Source organism: Peromyscus eremicus, chromosome 19 (assembly GCF_949786415.1).
Source record: "Peromyscus eremicus chromosome 19, PerEre_H2_v1, whole genome shotgun sequence".
NCBI classification, from domain to species: Eukaryota; Metazoa; Chordata; class Mammalia; order Rodentia; family Cricetidae; genus Peromyscus; species Peromyscus eremicus.
Genome location: NC_081435.1, coordinates 63,123,056 through 63,146,636, shown reverse-complemented (window position 1 = coordinate 63,146,636; position 23,581 = coordinate 63,123,056). Strand labels below are relative to the sequence as shown.

The window sequence follows — 23,581 nt, the reverse complement described above, 5'->3', positions numbered from 1 at the left end:
ATATGGGGTGTGTGTGTGTGTGTGCGTGCGTGCTTGTGTGTGTGTGTGTGTGTGTATGTTGTACGTGATGTGTAAATATGTGATGTATGTGATATGTATATATGATATGTTTGGCATATTTATGTGTGATGTGTGTGGTATCTATATGTATGTTGTATGTAGTATGTATGCATATACAATCATGGACTACATAATGAAGTTTCAGCCAGCAGCAGACTGCATGTACCACACTGGGCCCATAAGATGGCAGTGAAAAAATTTCTTGTTCCCTAGCAACGTCATAGCCATGGTTTTGTCACAGCACAAGGCGTTAGTCACAGTGTTGTGACGGTGCCTTTGCTTTGGTGCCCAAATCAGAGCCCAGGTCATGTTGCATTGTCACTGAGAATGGGTCACATACCAGCTTTGTGGGTGGGGCTCATGGCTCCTCCTCCTCCTCTGTGCTGTGTCAGGAGCTGCTGAGGCACCTATGGAACACACCCCTTCCCAGGGGAGCTAGTGGCTCTGAGTCGTGGTGGGTCCTGGGATGGACTAGTCTTCATGGATGATCAGTAGCTTGGTCCTGCAGAGAGGACCCGAGAATGAAGGCCAGGAAAGCACCAGGTAGCTAAGGAGGAGTCACAGCACACCTAAAGAAAAGCAGTGTGTCCTGTTGTCCAGTTCAGCGGATTTTCACAAACTAAACATCCAGACCAAATAGGACATTTGGTCAGTTTCTTTGGTGTCCCCTTCCATATGAGTTCTGTAGCCACAGCTTAGTTTTTCTGTCCTGAAACTCTGTAAGTCACACAACATAGCCAGTACTCTTTTGTCTGTGTTCCTTTCTCCACGTTGTCCGTGGGGTTTGCTTGTACAGTCACGTGTTGTTTTCATTTGTTTATTCTCACTGCTGTGTAATATTCCAACCTGTGAACATAGCAGCTGTTCTGTGTGGTCAGCTGTCGGCAGGTGTGTGGGTGGCTCCCCTCAGCATGATGGTGAAGGTGCTGCTGTATCCTTGTGTGGTCATGTCTAGGGACATCTGTACACAATTCTGTTGTAAACACTGGTTTACATGTAGGGATGAGCTCCCGTGTCTCAGACCTGCATGATAATGAACACTAGGCAAGGTTGGGGGGACTGATGAAGGGCACCAGAACAAAATTGGGGGTTGGAGGGTTTTTTGGGGTGATCAGCACCCAAAGGGCAGTGACCAAATCATAGAAACAGCACCAAGTAAAGCATGTTCTGTCTGCGGGGTGAGTCATGTAGGAGGCCCCCAAGGATGCAGCTTGCAGTGGTGAACGTAAGAATTACAGTTCCTGGGGCAGCCTTGGTCTGTGAGCCTTCTCAGGAGGCCAGGCTTGAATGTTTAAAAAGCTCACTCCTGCATGGATGCTTCAGCATGCCTGGCTTTTTGGATCCCACGGCCAGGGAGAAACCATTGTCGTCAGGCAGCCTGATGGTGAAGGCCCGTACAGTCATACAGAGTGCCTGCTGGGTACTGAGGCATTGAGAAGGGACCACAGGCTTTGGCAGCAGGGATGCAGGCATGTCAGGTCCTGAATGCACACTCCTGTGGAACACCATCTCAGTGAGGGGCTGTGTGTGGGAGGAAGTCTACAGTGGTCCCCTGGCCCTCCTGATGCTCCTGCTGGGACACTCTCTTAGGTGGCTCACTCCAGCCTTCACCCATGCAGGCTGGCCCGTCATAGGTGTCAAAGAGGTCCCTGCAGCCCTCTCAGGCTTGGACCTACGGTGGGCCTCTACCCAACTGTTTTCAGTGTCCTGGCCCAGACAGTGATGCCAGTGCCTTACCTTGTCTCTTTCAGAATGGAAACAAAGACAACTCTCTAGACATGCTGGGCACAGATATCTGGGCTGCCAACACCTTTGATTCCTTCAGGTAACTTCCTTCTTTCTCTGTGGTGTCCAGTGCTGGCCAGGGCCTCCTGCCGCATCAGGGCTTACGGGCAGGTTCAGTAGGGAAGCAGAGAGATAGGCTGTAGGGGGAGGAGGTCCACTAACAGAGGCTCTCGGAGAAGAACGAGAGAGCATCAGGAAGACTGAGGGGGAGGGAGAGAGCAGGGGAGTGACGAGGAGGCTGGACGGGGAGGCTGGAAGCATGGAAGGAAGAAGGGGCACAGGGCTTTTATGGGAGGCTGAGATGTAGGCCCCCACCCTTTGCACTTGACAGTCTACGGAAAAGGGAAAACGGGACTCTGCAGCTCAGTGGTAGAGGGTCTGCAAGGCACACATGAGGTTGGTTTGCTCCTTAGCAACACACACAAAAGGAGGGCTGACTGGTTCAGACCGTAGAAGGCCCCTGATGGTGCTTGGCATTAGGCAGGACTCCTCAGGACAAGGGCCATACCCTGGTTGTGGTACTTATCACTCTTGTCGGGTAGAGGCCTCGGGCCAGTCTTTAGTCATCTCTGCCCCATCCCCTGGGCTGCCCAACTCTGGGCACACTGCAGGCGTGTCTGGCCTGGGTATGAACTCTCCGGCATGGCGGGGCTCTTGGGGTGGGAACTGGGGAGCCGGGCCCTGCCTCCCCACCTCTGCTCACCCTCTCCAGAGCATCATTGTGTGTTCTGGTGACAGGTTTTTGTCCTCCTCCTCTTTCCAGCCCTTCTTAAATGTAGGCATGAAACAAACTGGGCTGTGGTGGGGACCCCTGCAGAGGGGGCAGCCAGCCCACATGCGTGTCTGGGGAGCATGAATTTTCCTACAGCAGAATTGAAAGGTGAAGGCCTGACACCTTCTGTTCCATTCCAGATGGGTCTAAACAGGCCGCTGCCCTCAGGTGTGGGTGCCCTCCCCTCCCCACCCACCGAGCCTCCTGCCTTACATGTGTCTTCTCCCCCCACCCTCCCCCTTCAGTGGTGCCACCTGGGACCTGCAGCCTGAAAAGCTGGACTTCACCCAGTTCCATCGGAAGGTCCGCCACACACCCAAGCAGTCCCTGCCACACATTGACAGAGACGGGTAAGGACACCACGGAGGGCCTCTCATGGGGAGAGGAAGGAGGTGTAGGGGGGCAGGGCTTGTTCCACCACACAGGGGAAATGGGGTGAATCCCTGTCCCAGGTGCTCTTCCCGCCCAGCCCGAGGACTGCAGGTTCACTGGCTTTTCTAGAGAATCCCTCTGTCCTCCCGACTAGCCCATCTGCCAGCTCCTGTGCGACACTGAATGTCTCTTGTTAACTAGCTGGCGGGTCTCCAACTGGGGCATCTGGGAGACTTACATGAGCAAAAGAAAAGGACCCACCCCAAGGCTCGCACTCAGGAGGTCTGAGGTTCCTCCCCTCCCAGCCATGTCCAACCTGTGATTAGTGGACAGCCTGCAGCTGCGTGCAGACAAGCCACGGAGAGCAATGAATGGAGGCTCCACTCAAAACTGTAAACGCCCTTAAAATATTATGCGGTGTGCTATGATTCCTCTGTACACTGAGTTCAAGGCTCTCGGGCTTCCACTGTCTAGATGACTTGGCCATGCCACAGTGTCAAATAGTTAGACACATCCAGTAGGCTGGAGATTTGCACTTCCCACAAGCTCCCGGGGAGATGCTGATGCTACCTGCCCGTTCAGGGGCCCCGTTTTGAGAACTGGTCTCAGAGTAGCCTTCATCCTGGCCTGTCTCGCCCTTGTTGGCTCCAGGAACAAGTATTGCCTCGCTTTTAAAAGGTGGTCTCAGGACCTGGGCTGCCCTCAGGACACTTGTGCGGGACAAACAGCCATTGCTTCATTTCAGTTTTTTTTTTTAAAGTCATTTTTACAGAGATAAAATTCATGTAGGATTAAAAAAAAAAACCAACCACTTTCAACTACGCCATTCAGGGGCATTGAGCATGTTTACGATGTTCGGCAATCACCTGTGTTCTTGCTGCCCCAGGACAATGTGGTCGCTCCTAGTCACACCTTCATGTCCAGACCCCACCCCCAGCCCCTGACAACCACCTCTCTGCTTTCTGTTTCTGTGAATTTGTTTTTTCTGAACGTTGTAGAAATGGAATCGTTGGTGTTCCTTTCTCTCTGTTGCCTTCCAGTGTTTCGGGGTTTGTTCACAAGCATCCATGAAATGGGCCGTTCCTTTCCGTAGCTGAATAATGGTCCACGGCACCAGCTATTCTATGTGTTTGAGCATTCGTCCACTGGCGAATATTTGGGTTCTCTCCTTGGCGCTTTTATGAAAAATTCTGCTCAGGGCATTCCATTCCTGTGCACATATCTGTCTAAGTCCCTGCTTGTGGGACTGCTCGGTCACACGGGAACGGTGTGTCACTTTTTCAGGAACTATAAAGTGTTCCCAAAGATGCTGAATATTTTACATTCTCACTAGCAGCATAAAGGAGTTCTGACTTTTCCCATCCTCAACCTCACTTGCTTCCCACTTTGAGGGTCATTTTTATTGTTACAATTTTCTTTGCTTTTCCTCCAATCCTTGCTACCCACTCCTGTCTCCCTGTTACCCTCCCCCTAAAATAACTGACATTATGGGATGTCTTACTATATGCCAAGGGGCCTCAGGCAGCTGCTCTGCCCTCTCCCACCCATAGAGGCCATTCCTCTTAGTCACACAGGTCGTCTCCCTGTGGGGTGCTGAGCCAGAAACCTGGGAGAGCTGATGGTCTCACCCCATTTTAGAAGCAAGAGAAACGGGATTCAGAAAGGGTTAAGTAAAATACCCACGAAATGAGCTGAAAATGGGGCCCTCTAGAGTACCTAAGAAGTACTTCAGAGATATTTCCTGGGTAGCTCTGGTCCCTCCGGTGTCCCCTGGGAGCGTGTCCTGTGACACCAGTGAGAAAACTAAGCCTCGGGAAATCTAGGTGATAGTGACACCTTAGGCTGAGTGGGGAATGCGCGAGTCAGCTTCCCTCACTGAGATGAGCAGCCTTATCACAAGCAGGTTGCTTGGAAGAAGTGACGAGTGGTCGCACAGGAGTGATTGTGCTGTGCCTAGCATCACTGTCCTGTCTAAAGCCAGAGGACCAGGCCACCCCTGTTCACCAGCTGTGGGTTCTACTTCCTTCGCAAGGCTCACCCACTCAGCAGAAGCTGGCTCAACTTTCTAGGGGTGGGCACCCGGCCCTGGACCCATCCTGCCTGCCACTCAGTGTTCGTAGGCAGTGCCCTGTGGCCACCTTGTGGCTAGGATAGGAACCCTGCCCCCTTAGCCTCGCCATGTGAAGAAGGAGGGACTCCACGTGTCCAGCCACTGCAGCCTCCCTCAGAAACAGGTTGCCAAGGCTTCCCACAGCCCGTGTTTCCATAGAGGGACAGAACTGGAGCGGGCCGTTGCCTTGGCAACCCCACTGGCAGCCGTGACTCAGCTGGTCTGCAGCCACCATCTGCCTGCCACACCTGCAGGTTTACAGGAAGTTTGACCCTGATCAGGCAGGCTAGGGGTCAGAGCTGGCCCCTGTGCGCTGCCCACTGTGGATCTCAGATTGCTAGTATGAGAAGCAAAGGCCAGACCCATGCTTGTTCAATGGAATCAATCTGTCATGGGCTCCAAGCCCAACTCCACCTAGAGAGTTCAGTTCCCAGGCGTGTTTTACCCACTAGAGGTCGTGGAGGGTGGGGTCAGCCATCCTAGTGGTGGGGTTAGTCCCCCAGTATCTGCTTCAACATCTATGGCCTGTTCGTGGTGCACAGGTGCTGTCACAGGGCCAGCCCATCACTGTCAGGCAGATTGATTAGTCCAAAGATGGCCACATGGTCCAGGCCTTTCTCTGCCTCCCCACTGTGGGCCTGAGCTTTCTTGTCTCACCTTATACCTGTCACCTCCTCATGCCTCCTCTGCTCCATCTCCACCTGCCTAAGCCTGGACTATCCCAGGCACTCCTCCAGCACCCTCTCCCCTCCACACATACCTTGCTCTCCAGCAAAATGCAGCCCGAACCCCAGCTTTCAACATAACGGATTTGAACCCCCATCCTGGCATTGACATGCCTGATGAAGAAGAGAAGGTCTAATAGAGACCAAGTTCTGATCCCTGTTTTCTTCCACCCAATCTGGCTAGTGTGGCCTGCCAGGTTTCTTTCTGTCTGGTTCCCCGGGCTTTTCAGACCAGTTTTGGGACACTTGTGTCATGCTGCCCCCTAGTGGAGGTCAAGCTCACAGCCCTAGGAGGTGAGTTTCCAATTGACTCTTACCAAGAGCCCTAAGGTGCCTGTCTGGAACCACATCTGGATTGTTTCCCTTGATGGGAAACCAGACGCGATGGTAGGCAAATATTTAAACAAACGAAAAAAATGCCTCTGGAATTTGAGTTGCATTAACCCTGAAGCTGGAGGTGTTACCCACCGGGAGACTCAGAAATGAGAAACGTGCTCGAGGTTGGGCCAGCCTCTGAATCTAGGCTCTGAATTATTCTCCTCCCTACCTGCTCCTCTGCCCTGCAACAGCACGGTCATAGTGGAAGTGGCTGTGGCAATGGGGACACATTTATGTTGTTATCATTTTAATCCACTAACCAGGTTATGATGTTAGGCACTGTTATCATCCCCATTTTCCAAATGAAGAGACAGAGGTATGAGAAAGTTAAGTGATTCACACTGAGTCCCGCAGGGCGAGATGCAGCTGGAGTCCAGACTCTTGCAGTCTGGCGCTAGAAGCTGCACCTTTACGTGTGCAAAAAGTTAGAGCTTTGGGGAGTGTGGCAGGCCAGCATCTCCAGCCTGCAGGCTCACCCATCCACAGAGGCCCTGAGTACAGAAGACACAGTATAGCCCAGTGGCTGGACAAAGGGAAAGAAGCTATGCTGGGGTTTCTGCCAACCCCTGCCTGCCTGTGTGACCCTGAGATAGTTACCTGGTCTCTCTGTTCACTGATTTTTTTCTTTGGTGCAATGGCCAAAAGAACTGGAATTTTCAGGAATTGTGCGGGTGTGGGGATATTCATTGATGGGGAGCTTAGCCGCTACGCCTAGAAGGGAGGTTCATCTCTCACCTCTCTTCAAATGCATGTTGCATGAGGGCTAGAGGAATCCACCTCTGGGCCCTTTCCTTGGGTGGGACTCTTGAGGAATAGCAGAGCCACGACCGACCCTCTCCTGACTGACCCTCCTCTCCTGCAGCCAGGCAAGGATAAGGGTGTGGGTAAACTGTACTTCCAACACCTTTCTGTCTTTTGTGGTCTAGGTGTGGCAAAGGGAAGCTGGAAGATGGGGATGGCATCAACCTGAATGACATTGAGAAGGTCCTCCCAACCTGGCAGGTAGGTCCTCAGTCTGGCTGCCTGGGCACTCCTGCTGGGCCCTCGCTCCAGCCGGTGGTGCTCTGCCTGGGCCATAGGAGCAGGTAGGTAGAATGGGGACTCACCTTGGACCAGCTGTCCCACGGACAGTGTATGTGGCAGTCCACCTTGGTGACACCGTAAGGACGGGCCTCTGTCCCTTGAGTGAAGGGGACTCGCGCTGGCCACTGCCCCAGCTTGGAAGTTGGTTCCTCGGCCTGACAGCACAGCGAGTGAGCGTCCTGCAGCGCCCTCACGTGGGCGGCAGATCTGCAGAGTGTCCGATGTGGCTTCTGACAAAGGAACTTCTCCTGCCAGCCCCCGGGGACTGCTGTACTGGCTGATTTTGCCCTGGGTGTGGTTCCTTTACCAGAACGGGTCCGAGCTCAAGACAAAGAGCTGAGTGGACTCAGGTCTAGAGACGCCGTCCGTGTATGTACACACAAGAGTAGACAAAAACTCGTTTCTATCTCTATCCCTCAGTTGCTGTCTACTTCACTCTTTGAGACTGTCCCGTGTGCTTTCTATTACTGGGATAAACATCCTGACCAAAAGCAGCATGGGAAGGAAAGGGTTTATTTCAGCTTGCAGCTTCCTATCCAGTATGAAGGAAGTTGGAGCAGGAACCCAAAAGCATGAACTGATGCAGAAGCCATGGAGGGGTGCTTACTGGCTTGCTACCCATGGCTTACTCACACCAGTCTGGGGATGACCCCACCCACAATGGTCTGGGCCCTCCCACATCAATTGTCAATCAAGAAAGTGCCCCCACAGACTTGCCCACAGGTCAGTCTGATGGAGGATTTTCCCCAGACGACCTAAGCTTTTGTCAAGTTGATCAAAGAGAGAGAGAGAGAGAGAGAGAGAGAGAGAGAGAGAGAGAGAGAGAGAGAGAGAGAGAGAGAGAGATTCTTAAAAGACAACTACAGAAAGCAAGTAAGGGAGAGGGTGTCGAGTTGAGAACAGAAATGTCAGCCTTCCCTGCCTCTTCTCAGGAGGACAGCATTGCTCTCCCATACGCTATGTGCTGGTTACACAAACGGACCCTGCTGCATCACGGGAAGGCCTTCTCAGCTGCAGGATCATACAGAGAAATCTATAGTTCTAAACCACTACAGGAAATTCCCATGTACAGCAGTGGTCAGACACCTCCGATTCTACTGTATGGGGGCTTTGCATCCTCGGGAGCATGATGTCGACACAGCTCTCTAGCACAAGAACTCCAGGTCCCAGAGAAGTTGGGTGTTCAGGGGATGGCAGTTCTGAGAGCTCTTAAGCATCCCTTAAAGCACTGCACAGCTCGAGGTGCCCACACCTGTCTGTTGGGGCTCCCGGATGTAGGCTGCCCCGGCCATGACATTGGCGTGTACGAGGCTTCCCAGTATGGGCTCACATAACGCAGTGCTGGATGTTTGGGACTCCTTGCCTCAAACACTGAGTGCTAGTGACTGGAGAGGGTGTACGGTGACCGTCAAACACTCTTACTTCCAAATTTACCTAGAAAGCACCGTGTGTCCAAGCAAAGACCATAAAGACCACCATATAAGAAAACTCTCCCTAGCTCAGAGTCCCTGGGCATAGGCAGAGATAAATGAACCCCCAGACAGAAATCCATTTGCTCCCTCCCCTCCCACTAGAGCAAGAGCTGGATAAAGGGGGTTAGCCTGAGTGCATTTCCTACCTGCCCTCTACTCTCTTCTCAAGGGAAGAGAGACACTAAGACCCCGCTAGCTCTGTGCCCCCCCCCCAACAGCCCCTCTTCCCATAGAAGCTCAAGCTGCCGTCTCCAGTCTCTTGATCCAGCTCCCCTGCCCGACCCCTGTCCTGGGCTCAGTCTACCCTACCTGCAGTGTAGCTGGGCCCTGTCCTATCTGCCCTGACCCTTCATTCCTCTTTGCTTTCCCTCTGCCTGGCATCCAGCTCATGCTTTCTCTTCCTTCTGGTACCCTTGTTCTAGGGAGGTCATCTCCTTGTGACACCCTCTCCGATACACAGGGCAAGTCTGTCCTCTCAGTCCCCCAGACCTCTCACCCCTGCATGATGGGTCCTGTCCCAGTGTCCCCGCTCATTTACTTGTCTATTTACTTCCCTAGACCAGGACAGTGGAAGGCTGTGGCCATATGTCCTTCCTAACCCAACTCCAGGCCATATGCACCTTCATAATACAACCCCAGTCCTTCTTGAGAGGACACTGGGGAAGAATGGCTTTCTAGAGACATGACTGTGACCATCTGGAGGATGCAAATCATGGGAGTTCTATTGTTCTGACACTGAGGCTGTTTCCTTCACCCCCACACCCACACTCTGCCCCCAGCTAAGAGTGTCCCCTTCCAATCCTGTTGATACTTTAGTACCAGCCTAGCTGTGTTCTGTGGGGTGTGATGTCTGGGATATGGCTTGAAGGTTTTCCCATCATCTTTTGTGTTAGGATTTTATAGGCCACAACACAATAGTAAACCTTCAAATCTCAGTGGCTTCACACACTCTCCTGGTACTGCGCTAGGGTCGGAGAATCCAAATGTCCCCAACTTGCTTCCTTGGGGATTCAAGGCTCTAGTTGGATTCTGTTTGTAGTCCTGCCACCCCCATGGCATCTAGGTAGCCCTGGCAGAAATAAAGAGTGAAAGATTCATACCCTGGGTCTTAAATGTTTGATCCTAGAAGTATCACTTCCAGTCACACCCCACTGGACAGTTAGTCACGTGACTATGCTCAACTGTACCACAGTGGCGAGGGAGGAAGCAGGCAGCTGCTCAGGGGGCAGCAGACGCCTCTGCCAACCCTTCCTCTCTCCTCCTTCACTCAACTGACAGTCACAGGCAGGTGCTTTGCTCCAGCCTTTTAGAGAGAATGGCATTTGTTCCTCGGAAAGGGCACAGCCCCTTCAAGGAAATGACATGAGTAACAGACTGAGTGCCGCATCATTAGAGCTGTAACTGCCAAGCAGATGCTGGCACCTTGCCCAGGTCCAAGTCCCTTGGGGCAAAGTCTGTGTCCTCTCCCTACAGACGCCACCTTCCTCCCCATGCTGCTGCAGTTTCCAAAGATTTGGGGCTCCAGAGAAGAGAACCCCAGTGGCTCCAGGCTTAATGCTTGTAGTAGTTCTCCTGGGAGCACTGGGGGTGGGGTGGGGTGCCTCAGTTGATCAGCCGTGACACTGGTCCCTGGCCCAGCTCCTGTAGCCCAGGACCCTACCCTTGGCAATTCTACCTGGGTATATTTTTACTGTGAACAGTGAATCCTAGGGGGATCCCTTCCAGTGCAAACCATGGGGATTCCTATTGCTGGGGATACTGGGGTCTTTGGGCCAGGACTAGGCCCTTGGAGATATGCAGGGTCTTGGGGTAGTGGGTAGGCAGGTATCCATGTCCAGAGATCACCCCAGCTGCAAGAATGGCTCCCCACCCACAACTTGCATTTAGTAAGGGCCAATGTAGGTGAGGTTTGGCTTTGTTCCCCTCCCCCCTTTTATATATGTATGTGCAGGTCCTGCGGAGGTCAGAGGACAATCTCAGGTATCATTCCTCAGGCATTCCTTCTGCCTCCTTTGAGACAGAGTCTCTTATAGGCCTGATGCTCACATGTTAGACTAGACTGGCTGGTCAGTAAGTCCCAGGAATCCTCCTGTCTCTACCTCCTCAACCCCAGGACTGCAAGTGCATGCATTTCACATGGCTTCTGGGGATCGAACTCCTGCTTGTGAGGCAAGCATTTCACAACTGAGCCATCCATCTCTCCAAACCCCGCTGATGATGTAAGAGTCGCCAAGGCCCCTCTTTCTGTGGTAGCAGTAGGAGAGGAAGAGCAGAGGAAAGACCACCACAGGCTTTACAGCGCCAACGAGCGCTTGCCGCTGTGTGGGGGCGGAGTCTAGCAGTGCTCTCTAGGAGAGGCCACAGGAGACACTGTCGGGTTCAGTCATTGTGGGTGGTGAAGCCATAGTGCAGGGCAGAGCCTGGGACCCACACAGCTGGGCTTACACTGGGGTCCTGAGGGACTTCAGTGTATCATCATGGCACTGCATTATGAACTCCGTAGGAGTGAACAGCATGGTCTGCCTCCTGTGTTGCGGTACAGTGGACGTTCCGTTTCCATCCTTAGGGATGATTGTATGCTGCCACTAGAGGGTGTCAGTGCACCACTCTGCCAACTCTCGTCTGGCAGCGTGAGAGACCCTGGTCCCCCGGAGTCAATGGTGTCTTTACAGTCACTCCTTATGAAGGCCTGGTGAGCAGATTGTCCCCAAACAGCCCTATTCAGAGTCTAGAGGAGGGTAAGGAAGTAAAGGACACACCACTCAGATCCAAACGTCCTCTGCTACGCTAAGTTCTCCAGGAACCCTCAGAACATACGGCTGCTACCCCCAGGAGGGCAGCTACATGGACAAGAAGGGGACTGCTTTCCCAGGGTGCCTAAGCATGCTGGGGATGCAGTACTGATGTGAGTTTAGGGAGTTGGAAAGTGTTGGCTTCTGCCCTTGGAAAGACAAAAACTGGTAGTCCACTTGAGGGGACACAGTTCCAGGAATCCATAATCTGCGCCACCCAACTTGACCAAGTTCAAATTTAGGTAAAGGAACGAGGCCTGCTCCTCTTGCATACCTCTAGCCTTACCTCTGTCCCATCCTTGAAGGGAGCCCCAGCCTTGGGCTTTTTCACCCCCAGGTATGGTGCCTTGGGGAACTACTTCCCTTCCTTGCTGGGAGTCTCTGCCCATCCCACCTCAGCCTGCTTAGCAACTCTCATGAAGAGACACCACCCAGACATGCTGTCCGTCTGCTCGCTAGGGAGCCCCAGGGTCTCCTTGGATTTTCTCACGTTCCCTGGGCACAGACAGGAGCCTCACAATCTTAATGGAATGCTTTTGTGTCTTCTGCAAACCCCCTATAGTAGAAAGACATCGTTAGCTGGTACATCTGATGTCTTGCCCAAGTTTTTCCTATCCAGATATTGTTTGTATGTATTTGGTTTTTTTGTTTGTTTTTGTTTTGTTGTGTTTTTTGGGGGGAGTTGTTTGTTTTTTGAGACCAGTCTCACTCTATAGACCAAACTAACTTCAAACTTACATCATTTGTACCTTCTTCTGCCTCCGGAGTGCTGTCTTGTGCCGCCATGCCGGCTAGGGACGTGTTTTGATCCGTTTCCTTGGATTCTTCATCAGGCAAATGATACGCCGTCTGTGATTTATTTGGCAGTAGGAATGACAGTATGCCTTACTTTTTGTTTTGTGCTTCTGTTAAGAAATTTGTAAACTAAATTTGTAAACTATGCCTGTCAACGATTAGTAGTTGTCTCTGACCTCTAGTGACGGAGCTGGTGTAGGAGAAGTGGGCCCAGCATGCCAGGAAAGTGCTGCATTACTAAGTCAAGTGGAATGTCTTGCCTCATGAATGTGTCCTCCCTGTGGAGGACCCCCAAAGGCCCAAGGGACATGAAGTAGCCTTTTGACCTCAGGAGACTGTGTCTAAAGCATTTCTTCATACAAAGCTTAGAGAGGTCAGGAGACACAGAGGGCAGAGTAACTAGGGTTAAGGGTAAGCACTTAGATTCTTCCCTACTAGGCATCAGATAAAGACTAGATGAGAATTATACACTCACCACACCCCCTAGGAACCTGAGGGACCATCAGCCTCCCGTGAAATGATAACCAAGAATTCCCCTGACTCATCTGTACTTGGCAGAGTGAAAAAAAATAAAAATAAAAAATGGTGTGGAGTCGAGAGCTGCCTCCTTCCTCCAGCAGGTGGCGCTATTGCTGTATGATAGTAGGATAGTGGCTTGGCATTGCGGCTGGAGTGGCTGTAGCCAAGTCTCCAACCCTCCAGATGGGAAAGAGTGACTATCATCCCCTAGGGCTGTGTTGTCTCTCTTGCTAAGTCTTCTGGAAACTTCTGGGATCTGTGAACTCATAGGCATAGGATTAGTAAAACATCCCAAAATGTCCAGGCACAAAAGTCATGTGAACCCCAAGCTCCATTCACCCCAAGCCCTGCCCTCAGCCCTGAAGTCCTGGTTCCACTCCCCTCACAGTCCTGTGGGAGGAGTCCTCTGACTTCTTTCATTCAGTGCACAAGTACCAACTGGACACCTTTGATGGGCTGGGTTAAAATGCAGGGTTGGCACAAATTATATAAAATACCTTGGGGTAACTCTAACTAAGCAAGTGAAAGACCTGTATGGCAAGAACTTTAAGTCTCTGAAGAAAGAAGTTGAAGAAGATATCAGAAAATGGAAAGATCTCCCATGCTCATGGATAGGTAAGATTAACATAGTAAAAATGGCAATCTTAACAAAAGCAATCTACAGATTCAATACAATCCCCATTGAATTGAAACACAATTCTTCACAGACCTGGGAAGAACGATACTCATCTTCATATGGAAAAACAAAAAACCTAGGATAGCTAAAACAATCCTGTACAACCTCTGGAGGCATCACCATTCCTGACCTCAACCTCTACTATAGAGCTATAGTAATAAAAACAGCTTGGTATTGACATAAAAACCGACATGTAGACCAATGGAATAGAATTGAAGACCCTGACATTAATCCACACTCCTATGAACACCTGATTTTTGACAAAGAAGCCAAAACTGTACAATGGAAAAAAGAAAGCATCTTCAACAAATGGTGCTGGCATAACTGGATGTCAATATGTAAAAGATTACAAATAGATTCATATCTGTCATCATGCACAAAACTTGAGTCCAAGTCAATAACCTCAACATAAATCCAGTTACACTGAACTTGATAGAAGAGAAAGTAGGAAGTAGCCTTGAATGCATTGGCACAGGAGATCACTTCCTAAATATAACACCAGCAGCATAGACACCGAGAGCAACAGTTAATAAATGGGACCTCCTGAAACTGAGAAGCTTTTGTAGGGCAAAGGACACAGTCAATAAGACAAAAAGACAGCCTACAGAATGGGAAAAGATCTTCACTAACCCCATATCTGACAAAGGGATGATCTACAAAATATATAAAGAATTCAAGAAACTAGACATCAAAATACTGAACAATCCAATTTTAAAAATGGACTATAGAGCTAAACAGAGAATTCTCAACAGAAGAATCTCAAATAGCCGTAAGACATTTCATGAATTGCTCAACATCCTTAGTCATCAGGGAAATGCAAATCAAAATGACTCTGAGATACCATCTTACACCTGTCAGAATGGCTAAGATCAAAAACACTGAAGACAGCTTATGTTGGAGAAGATGCAGAGCAAGGGGAACACTCCTCCACTGTTGATGGGAGTGCAAACTTGTACAGCCACTTTGGAAATCAGTATAGTGGTTTATCAGAAAATTGGGAATCAGACTTCCTCAAGACCCAGCCATACCACTCTTGGGAATATGCCCAAGGAATACCATAGGGACACATGCTCGACTATGTTCATAGCAGCATTATTCATAATAGCCAGAACCTGGAAACAACCTAGATGTCCCTCAACTAAAGAATGGATAAAGAAAATGTGGTACATATACACAATGGAGTATTACTCAGCAGTAAAAAAACAATGACATCATGAAATTTGCAGGCAAATAAATGAAACTAGAAAATACCGTCATGAGTGAGGTAACCCAGACTCAGAAAGACAAACATGGTATGTACTCACTCACAAGTGGATACTAGATGTAAAGCAAAAGATAACCAGACTACAACCCACAGATCCAGAGAAGCTCACTGCCAAGGAGGACCCTAAGAGGGACACATGGATCACCCTGAAAAGGGGAACCAGATGAGATCTCCATGAGTAAACTGGGGGTGAGGAGGGCAATGGAGGGTAGGAGACGGGGGATGAGAACATAAGGGAACAGGGTGGTCGAGCTGGAACAGAGATGGAGTGAGAGAGCAATAAAGGAGATACCATGATAGAGGGAGACATCATGGGGACAGGGAGAAACAGGGTTCTAAGGAAGTTCCCAGGAATCCACAAGGATGACCCCAGATTAGACTACTAGCAATAGTGGAGAGGGTGCCTGAACTAGCTTACCCCAGGAATCAGATCAGTGAATATCCTGACTGTCATCACAGAGCCTTCGTCCAGTAACTGATGGAAGGAGATGCAGAGATCCACAGCCAAGCACCAGGCTGAGCGCCAGGAGTCCAGTTGAAGAGAGAGAAGATGGATTCTATGAGCAAGGGGGGTCAAGATCATGATGGAGAAATCTATAGAGACAACCAAACCAAACTAGTGGGTGCTCATGAACTTTAGACCGACAGCTGTGGAGCCTCCATGGGACTGGACTAGGCCCTCTGCATAAGCAAGATAGTTGTGTAGCTTGATCTGCTTAAGGGACCCCTGGCAGTAGGATCAGGATCTATCCCTGGTGCATGAGCTGGCTTTTTGGAGCCCATTCCCTATGGTGAGACACCTTGCACAGCCTTGATACAGGGGGAGGGGCTTGGACCTACTACAACGGAATGTATCAGGCTCTGCTGACTCCCCATGGGAGGCCATACCTTGTTGGAAGAGGGAATAAGAGGTAGGTTGAGGGGGGGAGATGCTGGAGGGGTGGGAGGAGAGAAGAGAGGGGAATCTGTGGTTGGTATGTAAAATGAATAAAAAAATTCCTTAGTTAAAAAAATTAAAAGATAAAAAAAAAAATGCAGGGCTGGATACCTTCCCAGTGGATGGTGCACATCATTCTCTAGTATCCCCTCAATGAGGCACCACCAATGAGTGTGATACAATGACTCAGGCTTGCTAACATGTACCCAGTTGCTTCCATGAAGACACTTGGTTCTTTACTTTTTTTCATACAATATATTTTGATCCTATTCTTTCCCCTCCTCCAACTCCCTCTAGATCCTCCCCATCCCCCTCCCTACTCAACTTCGTGTTCATTTTCTCTCAAGAAAAAAAAAGAAAGAAAGAAAAAATGCAAAACAAAAAAGTTCACAAAAACAATATGGAGTCTGTTTTGTGTTGGCCAACTACTCCTGAGCATGAGGGCAGCCCTGGAGTGTGGTTGACGGGCCCAGTGACAGTCCATTGGAGAAAACTGATTTTCCTCTCTCAGCAGATATCAACTATGCAAAGCTTCTTGCTTAGGGGTGGGGCTTGGTGTCCACTCCCCCTTCCCCGTGCTGGGATTTTTGTCTAGTTTGAACCTGTGTGGCCCTTGTGATGCTGTCACAGTCTGTGACTTCATATGTCCATCAGCTCTGTTGTGTCTGGAAGATGCTGTTTCCTTCATCCATCCCCTCTGGCTCTTTAATCTTTCCACCTCCTCTTCTACCTGGATCCCCAAGCCTTGATGGGAGGGGTCTGATGAAGACATCCCATTTAGGGCTGAGACGTGACTTACTTCTTAATGAATTCGTTTTGCAGCTGTCTTCTGGTCAGGTGTCCCCTTCTCTGTAAGGCCTTTTCAATGCTTTCTGCTATCCCTGTGGCCCTCGCCCTCTCGCTTTATTCTTCCTCTTGGTACCCATCACATGCATGCTACGTGATGATTGTATGCTTCTGTTCTCCCACTAGTTAGCTGCACATGGACACATCCGAGGGGGGGGGGGAGCTCGTGGTTGGATGAGGAAATGAGCCCTGGATTGCTCTTGTCACTGAGAGTCTCACACTCACTCTGTACCTTGATCCAGAACATTCGTCTCCATCTCATAGGCTGCTGTGAATAGAGCCTGTATGTTCTGTCCCAGAATTCTCATAGCCAGTTACTGATGGGTTCATTCCGTTTTCACTTTATGGTTTGGAGAGCTGGCATCAGTTACCTTGAGCTGAACCCACAGCTTACAAAGGGAAGCCAGAATTAGAATTCGGACAGTCTGACCTCCTTTGTGACTGGTGAGGACAAGGCTACAGTTCTGCAAACCCATCTTCTGACTCTAGGCAGCAAAGGATGCATGAGTTAGAGGTGACTGTCATTTCTTGAATGGCACAAAGAAAGTGGCTGTCTTTTCTCGCTACTTCTGAAGGCAATCAGAACAGAAAGGGGTGGGGAAAATGGGAGGAGAGCCCCTTACTGAGAGTTTTGAAGAAGGGTAAAAAAAAGTGAGTGTTTCTTTCAAAAGCAGACAAGTCTTCAGTGCGCCCTTTCCCTGCTGACTGAAGTCGGGTGCCTACCTACGAGAGCCCCTCACCTCTCCAGCATCACTTCCCCCAGAGTTTCCTCCCTTAGGACAAAAATAGGCAGTCGTACAATAAAGGGGGCCAGAAGCTCTTCAATCCATGGCTTCCTGTCTGAGGCTCCAGGTAGCAGGGCCCGTGGGGAACAACGCGCAACGTGCTAGTGGGTTGAGTCTGTTGTTATTTTGGTCGCTTGTGAGTCTTTTTTATAGAAATGACTGTTTGGGAGTTGAAGGCTTCTGGTGGTAACAACAAGGAAGGGCCCTTGGGAAGAGGCAACTGGCTGAGTCTGAGCAAGTTCCCATGGATTCTTCCCCTCTCACCCCATGAGAAGCAGAATACAGGACCTGAGGTGGCAGCTGCTGTTGGAACTGGGTAGGGTGGCGCCAAGGGGTGCAGGGAAGCCCACCATCCTTCTATGACGCAGAATGTGGTGAGGTTCTGGCAAACTGCAGTCTGCACACTGAGTCTAGTCCTCCTGCACATGTTTTTTTAAATAAAGTTTTATTGGCACAAAGCCACTGCCCTTTAGTTGCTCATTAGCTATGGCAGGATTTGCACTGTGGAGCTAAGTAACTATGCCACCCCCCTGTTGACTCCAAACCTATGATATTTACTATCCAGTCCTTTAAAGAAGAAGATTGTCAAATGCTGGCCTGGAGCATCAATAGAAAAAAAGCCCAGCCGTCCCCCACCAAAAAGAAACATGCCTGTAATTCATCTAAAATAATTCTCTCGGGGCTTCCTTTTCTTGGGCTGCATAGTGAGGATCACAGACGTGTCTGACATTGTGAAGCTAGGCTGGAGTTCAAGGCATGAGCCAAGCAGAGATGGACAAGCATTCATAAGTTGTAGGTACTTGGTTCCCAGGCTCGGTTCCAGTCAGAAGCGAGCACATGAGGGCAGGCTTGAGAGACAAGGAACCATTCTTGGGTGTCTTGGGAACAGACAAGTTGCTGGGGACAAAGGTTCTCGTGGATTCTCGTGGCTCCCTCAGACTGAATGCTACAAGAACGAGGTCTGCTTGATGTCGGCCTACTACAAGGACTAGGAGCTTCTCCTACTCGCCTGTTCCTCTTTCCTGGTCTATCCCTTCCTAACCCCTTCACAGATCTTCCCTCGCTTTCTTCTCTGAAGCTATCCTGACTAAGTCAGACCACGTCTGCCCTCAGAGCCTCCCCGGCCTTCTAGGGATTTGATGCCAGGCCAGTTTTGAGTGTGTCTAATGTTTTGTGACTCCTCAATGGGTTTATGCTTCCCAGAGGAGGGAGGCCTTGAACTCAGCCTTGGTTGTGTGGGGGAGGTGGTATCAGGAAGAAGAAAATACAACATCAATGAGAAGTAAGGGTGATGGTGCAGAGTGAAGGGGTGCTGGGAGAGTAAGGTCAAGGCTTTCTGGGGATGGTTCCATCAGCATCAAGACCAGTTGGTAGAAGCTCAAGGCCAAGCAGGGACTCAGCTGGATGTTCTTGGGTGGGGAAGTGTGTGATACAAAGAGGATTTGGGATGCCGTGGATCACGTTTATTGGGGCTTCCTGGTAGAGACCACAGGAAATTCCTAAAGTTGTACCCAGCTCCCAGCAGCAGGTAGGGAAGATGTTTGGTTACTTGGTAAGGGTCAGGCTAGGGACTGTGAATGACAGGTCTTGTCATCGCTGGAAAGATTATCTGGTCCATGCTTTGAACCACACCATACCCATAATCCTTTGCTGGATTTCAGAAGGTTCTATCAGTCCTGAGGGGATGACAGAGCCTTTGTGGGAAGGAGAGTCACAGGCTTAATGGAGGCCAGACTGGACACTGCCTCCTTCAGGATCAATGCTATGACAAGAACACCTGCCCTTCCCTGTCCTGCCCTGCTTGGGGGGCCGGGGGGGGGGGGGGCAGGTGAGCTGGGCTTGGGAAGAGGTGGCCAGCAAAGGTGCCAGGCACTCAGTGCTGGGAGCAGGCTGTAAGTTGGCCCACTAGGCCTTAACCTGTAGGTGCTCAGAGATAGTGTCTCTTCCCCCCACTGATGCGCCAATCCTAGCTAGGAGAAGGTCCACGGCCCGGGGTGAGTGGGTCACTCTCACCCTCCACTGTGGCCTCCCCACTCACCTTACAGCAGTTTGCAAGGGCTGGACGCTCATGTGCACGCGGCCACGTTAGTGACCTCCCTGGTGGCTTGGGCCAGTCCTGGTAAGCTCAGTTGCATGCTGGCCTACCACCTGCTCTTGCCTGTGATCCACCCGCCCGCCCGCCCGCGGAAGGAGCTGTGAAGCTGGGGAAAGGGAAGGTGTTGTGAGAGTGTGAAGCATCCATTATTCCTTTATGAGCCAGGGGCCCTTTCTGGTCTCCTTCCTGGCAGCAATGGGTTTGGGGGCGGAGAAGCTGGTTATTTTCGTTTACCCGGGCTTCTGTCACCAGGAGTGGCAGTGGGGGCGGACGGGGCTACGTGCTCTCCAGCAGGCGTTTGTGAATGGGCCCCAGCTCCCAGGCCAGCGCCAGCAGGCGGGCCCCCCCCCCCCAGGACGCGCCGACTCTCACTGGCTTGATGTCGCATTTTTCTGGTATTGCAGTGGCTGGGTGGAGGAAGCCTTCTTCTGGCCCAAGAACAATACCAGGGTCAGCGCAGGGACCTCCCTCCTACACCCTCTTCCTTCCATTGTGAGCCGCTACACAATCCCAGGCCTCCAAGTCCTGCGCAGCCGGCAGGGGGCTGCTGGTGTCAAGCCCAGGAGAGATCAGCCATGTGTGTGATGGTCCCAGTCACCTGAGTGGGGGGTCTTGAGGAAGCATAGGGCCAGATCAAGCATATTCGAGAGGCCAGGGCCCCTATGCTTTGCAAGGGGCTGCCAGCAGGATGAGTGAGGCCTAGAGCTCAAGGCTGCTACCCTCTCCTCGCTGACCCAGAGAGTCAGAGCACACCCGGGCTGACAGAGCCCTGGCCCTTCTGCCCACCACTCCACTGTACAGATAAGGAAACAGATCCTGAACCCTAAAGGACTGACCAAGCCTTTTCTTGCACAACTTCAGAATTCTTCACTCACCCTCAGAGCTGGCGGAAACTTCTGAGTTTCTCATGTCTCCAGTGCCTACCAACCTTTGGGCCTCTCTCCTGCAAACCCTGAGCCTGTCTGTGTTCTAGCCTGCATGGTGGCAAATTAACAGGCCCTTGGTCGAGAACCCTGGTCTCCTGCCTGAATGCCCTTTGTCTGCCTGCCACACACCTGTCCTCCAAAGACTGCTGGAAGTTTCCCATCTAATGAAGTCCTCTCTAATATTATACTTTCCCCTGCCCTACAGTAAGTATATGCATCACCTGGACTCTGCCAGCACTTCATACATACCTAAGTTAACAGGCTGCCCCCTTCCCCACCCCTAGTGTGTAGACATTTCTCTACCCTGTGTGTCCTAGCTCCTTGCTGAACATACACCTTACTTGCCTCTGCAACAGATTCTCAAAGTGGGGTTCTCAGCCAACAGCATCAGAATCCCCTGGAAATTTACCAGAAGTACAGATTCTTCACTCCTGGGTTTCTTTCCACTCCAGCTGAACTAGAAGCCAAGGTTGAACCCAGATCTGCATTTTAACAAGCTTCCCAGGGTACTCTCATGCCTGCTGCCCTTGAACCCAGGGCAGCTGGCACTAGAACCCAGGACTTCTCGCATGCTGGATGTATACTCTGCCAATGCACTCCCCAGCCCCCACGCCTCAGCATCAGAACCTAAGGACTTAGTTGCAAGCAAATGTGGTTTTATTTGGTTGTGTGAGGAGCAAGGAAATAGTTGAGACAGGATTTGGGTGTACGTAGCCAAGGCTGGCCTTAAAGTGTTCGTTCTGATGCCTCAGCTTACAAGTGTGTGCCCTGTAGCAATGGCTCTTAATAACTTCCTGATAATTTACTGAGTGGTTGCTATAATTTCATCCTGTCTCCTTCCATCAGTGGCTATGATTTTTGATTGTTGGTTTGTTTGGGGTTTTGTTTTATCCTTTTGTTTTCCGTTAGTTTTCTCAAATGAATGACAACGAATTTGTGTGCTATATTTGGTGACCTGAGATGGAGATTTGTGAAGGGTTAGGGATGCAGGGAGGACACAGCCCCCTCAATGGCCTGTTATTGGTTGTACTCCAGACGACTCCTAAGCCTTAAAGTCCTGGAAGAACCACTGTAGACCAGGGCTTCTGGGAGGCTCATTACCATCCCTGCAATTGAAGGTCAGCTCAGCCATGTGAGTATCACGGGGAAGGGAGTTGAGGGCAACCCTGGTCTATATACACATGGAGGGAAACCATGTAACCATTCTGGGGCAAGCCTGTTCTATATACACATGGAAGGAAACCACATAACCATTCTGGGGCAAGCCTGGTCTATGTGTACATGGAGGAAAACCGTGTAACCATTCTGCATAGTCCTTTCCTTTTGTTCACTCTTCATGTATGCAGATGAGCTGTCCTCCATATGTATTGGATGGCCACTGACAGTGGGGAACTTGTTCCCAAACTTGTAGCTTGTCAGCAGAAGATAGTGTCATCACACACTAAGTGGCAGATAAAAGCCAATCCAGGAACACACCAGCAAACACAAACTCCTGTCTGCAAAGGAAGCCATTATGAGCTGACATTAAAAAGGCCATGAGCTCGTTGCAGAAATCGAGTAGCTAGAGCTGAAGCAATTCTGGCCTTCCCCTCTCAGACTTTGTGGTCTAACTTGGTGAGCAGAGAGTCCTAGGACAGATACTCATTTCCTGGCCCCAGCCTCCTCCTTCCTCTGAAGAGTATAGGCTCCATCATGCTTTTGGATCCAATTTGTCATGCATATATGTCATGCACACATGCACGTACACACACACACACACACACACACACACACACACACACACACACACTGTTCTCAGCCATTCTGAGGGTACTTCTGAAGGAAGGACTTGTCAGATGATAAAAGCATTGTGTATAGTTGTATGTTCTTCAAAGACAAGGGTTTTTCCTTTTGGCACCAATCTGCAGGGCTTAGAAGAAAGTTCTGTGTGGAGTGAGTGGCCCTGCTTGATTCCTACAAGCCTGGAAATGTGTTTCTATTACCAATGGCCGATCTGACGTACTGTTCTGCTGCCAAACGCCTGTGGTGTCTCTTGTGATTCCCAGAGGTCTGCCAGCCTGGTGGGATCTGGGAAAGGAAAGTGGCAGCCTCCTCATCCGCTGAGACAAGAGCCGTCCTGCAGCAGGCCACCTGCTCTGAGGGTTCTGTGCCAGGTGTTCACCAGGATCCCATTGCTCCAGGAAGCCCAGAGATGTTGTCACAAGCTCTGTAGCAAGTGGTCAGTGGAGCATACACCTGCCTTCCACTATCCATGTGGTACCAAGTTGTCAGGTGAACTGGCAGCTACTGAGTCCTCATTGCTAAAGCATGTCAGAGTAGGTAGGTGACTTCGATAGCCACACTCACATTCTATGGCTCTGATTGTCACAGTTATTTCCAGCTCAGAATAGTGGGTAACCTTGGTTCAGGCAGGATCCTAAGGAAGGAAAGGAAAAGGTTGCTAGAGATACTTTCTTCCTCTAAGGTTGCAGTTCTCAACATGTGGGTCGCGACACCTCAGCAAACACAGATATTTACATTACAGTTTCAGCCTGTGGGTTGTGATCATCGGAAAACACAGATATTTACATTACAATTTTTTTTTGTTTTGTTTTTTTGTTTTTCCTGGAACTCACTCTGTAGCACAAGCTGGCCTCGAACTCACAAAGATCCGCCTGCCTCTGCCTCCTGAGTGCTGAGATTAAAGGCGTGAGCCACCACCGCCCGGCGACTCAACCCTTTTAAATGAATGCCTTAGAAGAGGTATTTTTCCCCTTCTTGGTTCATGGAGCCAGAAGGCACTGGGATTGCAGGATGTGATGTTCACCACCTAGCATTATAAAGTTACATTTTTCCCCCTTTGTAATTATCAGTAAGGAGCTATTTGGATCTGTGTAGATACACTGTTTCTGAATTTCATTCATTCATTTTTTCCATTCATTCATTTTTTTCCACTCATTCATTCATTGATGATTTGTACCTGAAACATTATCATGCTGGTCAGCAAATGGTGGCCCTTCTGCCTTTGTTTCATTAGCTGATTTTCTACTATAGGCAACATCAGTCCCTCTCTCTAGCTATTCATTTGTTGGTTCATAATTTTTAATTTGGGGGATTATCATCCATTATTTGTTTTGAAGCACAAATTGTCCTCAGTTTGAATAGTGAGAGCCTCTTCAAACTGGCTGCTCGTATGTTTCTGAAATGTCC

At 50.3% G+C, this 23,581-nt stretch overlaps 1 protein-coding gene across 1 annotated transcript in view; it reads left to right on the top strand.

Annotated features, from left to right (window-relative positions):
* Ctif (cap binding complex dependent translation initiation factor) overlaps positions 1–23,581 on the top strand; it is a 261,280-nt gene that overhangs the window by 83,085 nt on the left and 154,614 nt on the right. Inside the window, exons 4-6 of the mRNA XM_059246296.1 lie at positions 1,812–1,885; positions 2,863–2,967; positions 7,129–7,204. Coding sequence (XP_059102279.1) covers positions 1,812–1,885; positions 2,863–2,967; positions 7,129–7,204 — 255 coding nt within the window. The remainder of the gene's footprint in view (positions 1–1,811; positions 1,886–2,862; positions 2,968–7,128; positions 7,205–23,581) is intronic.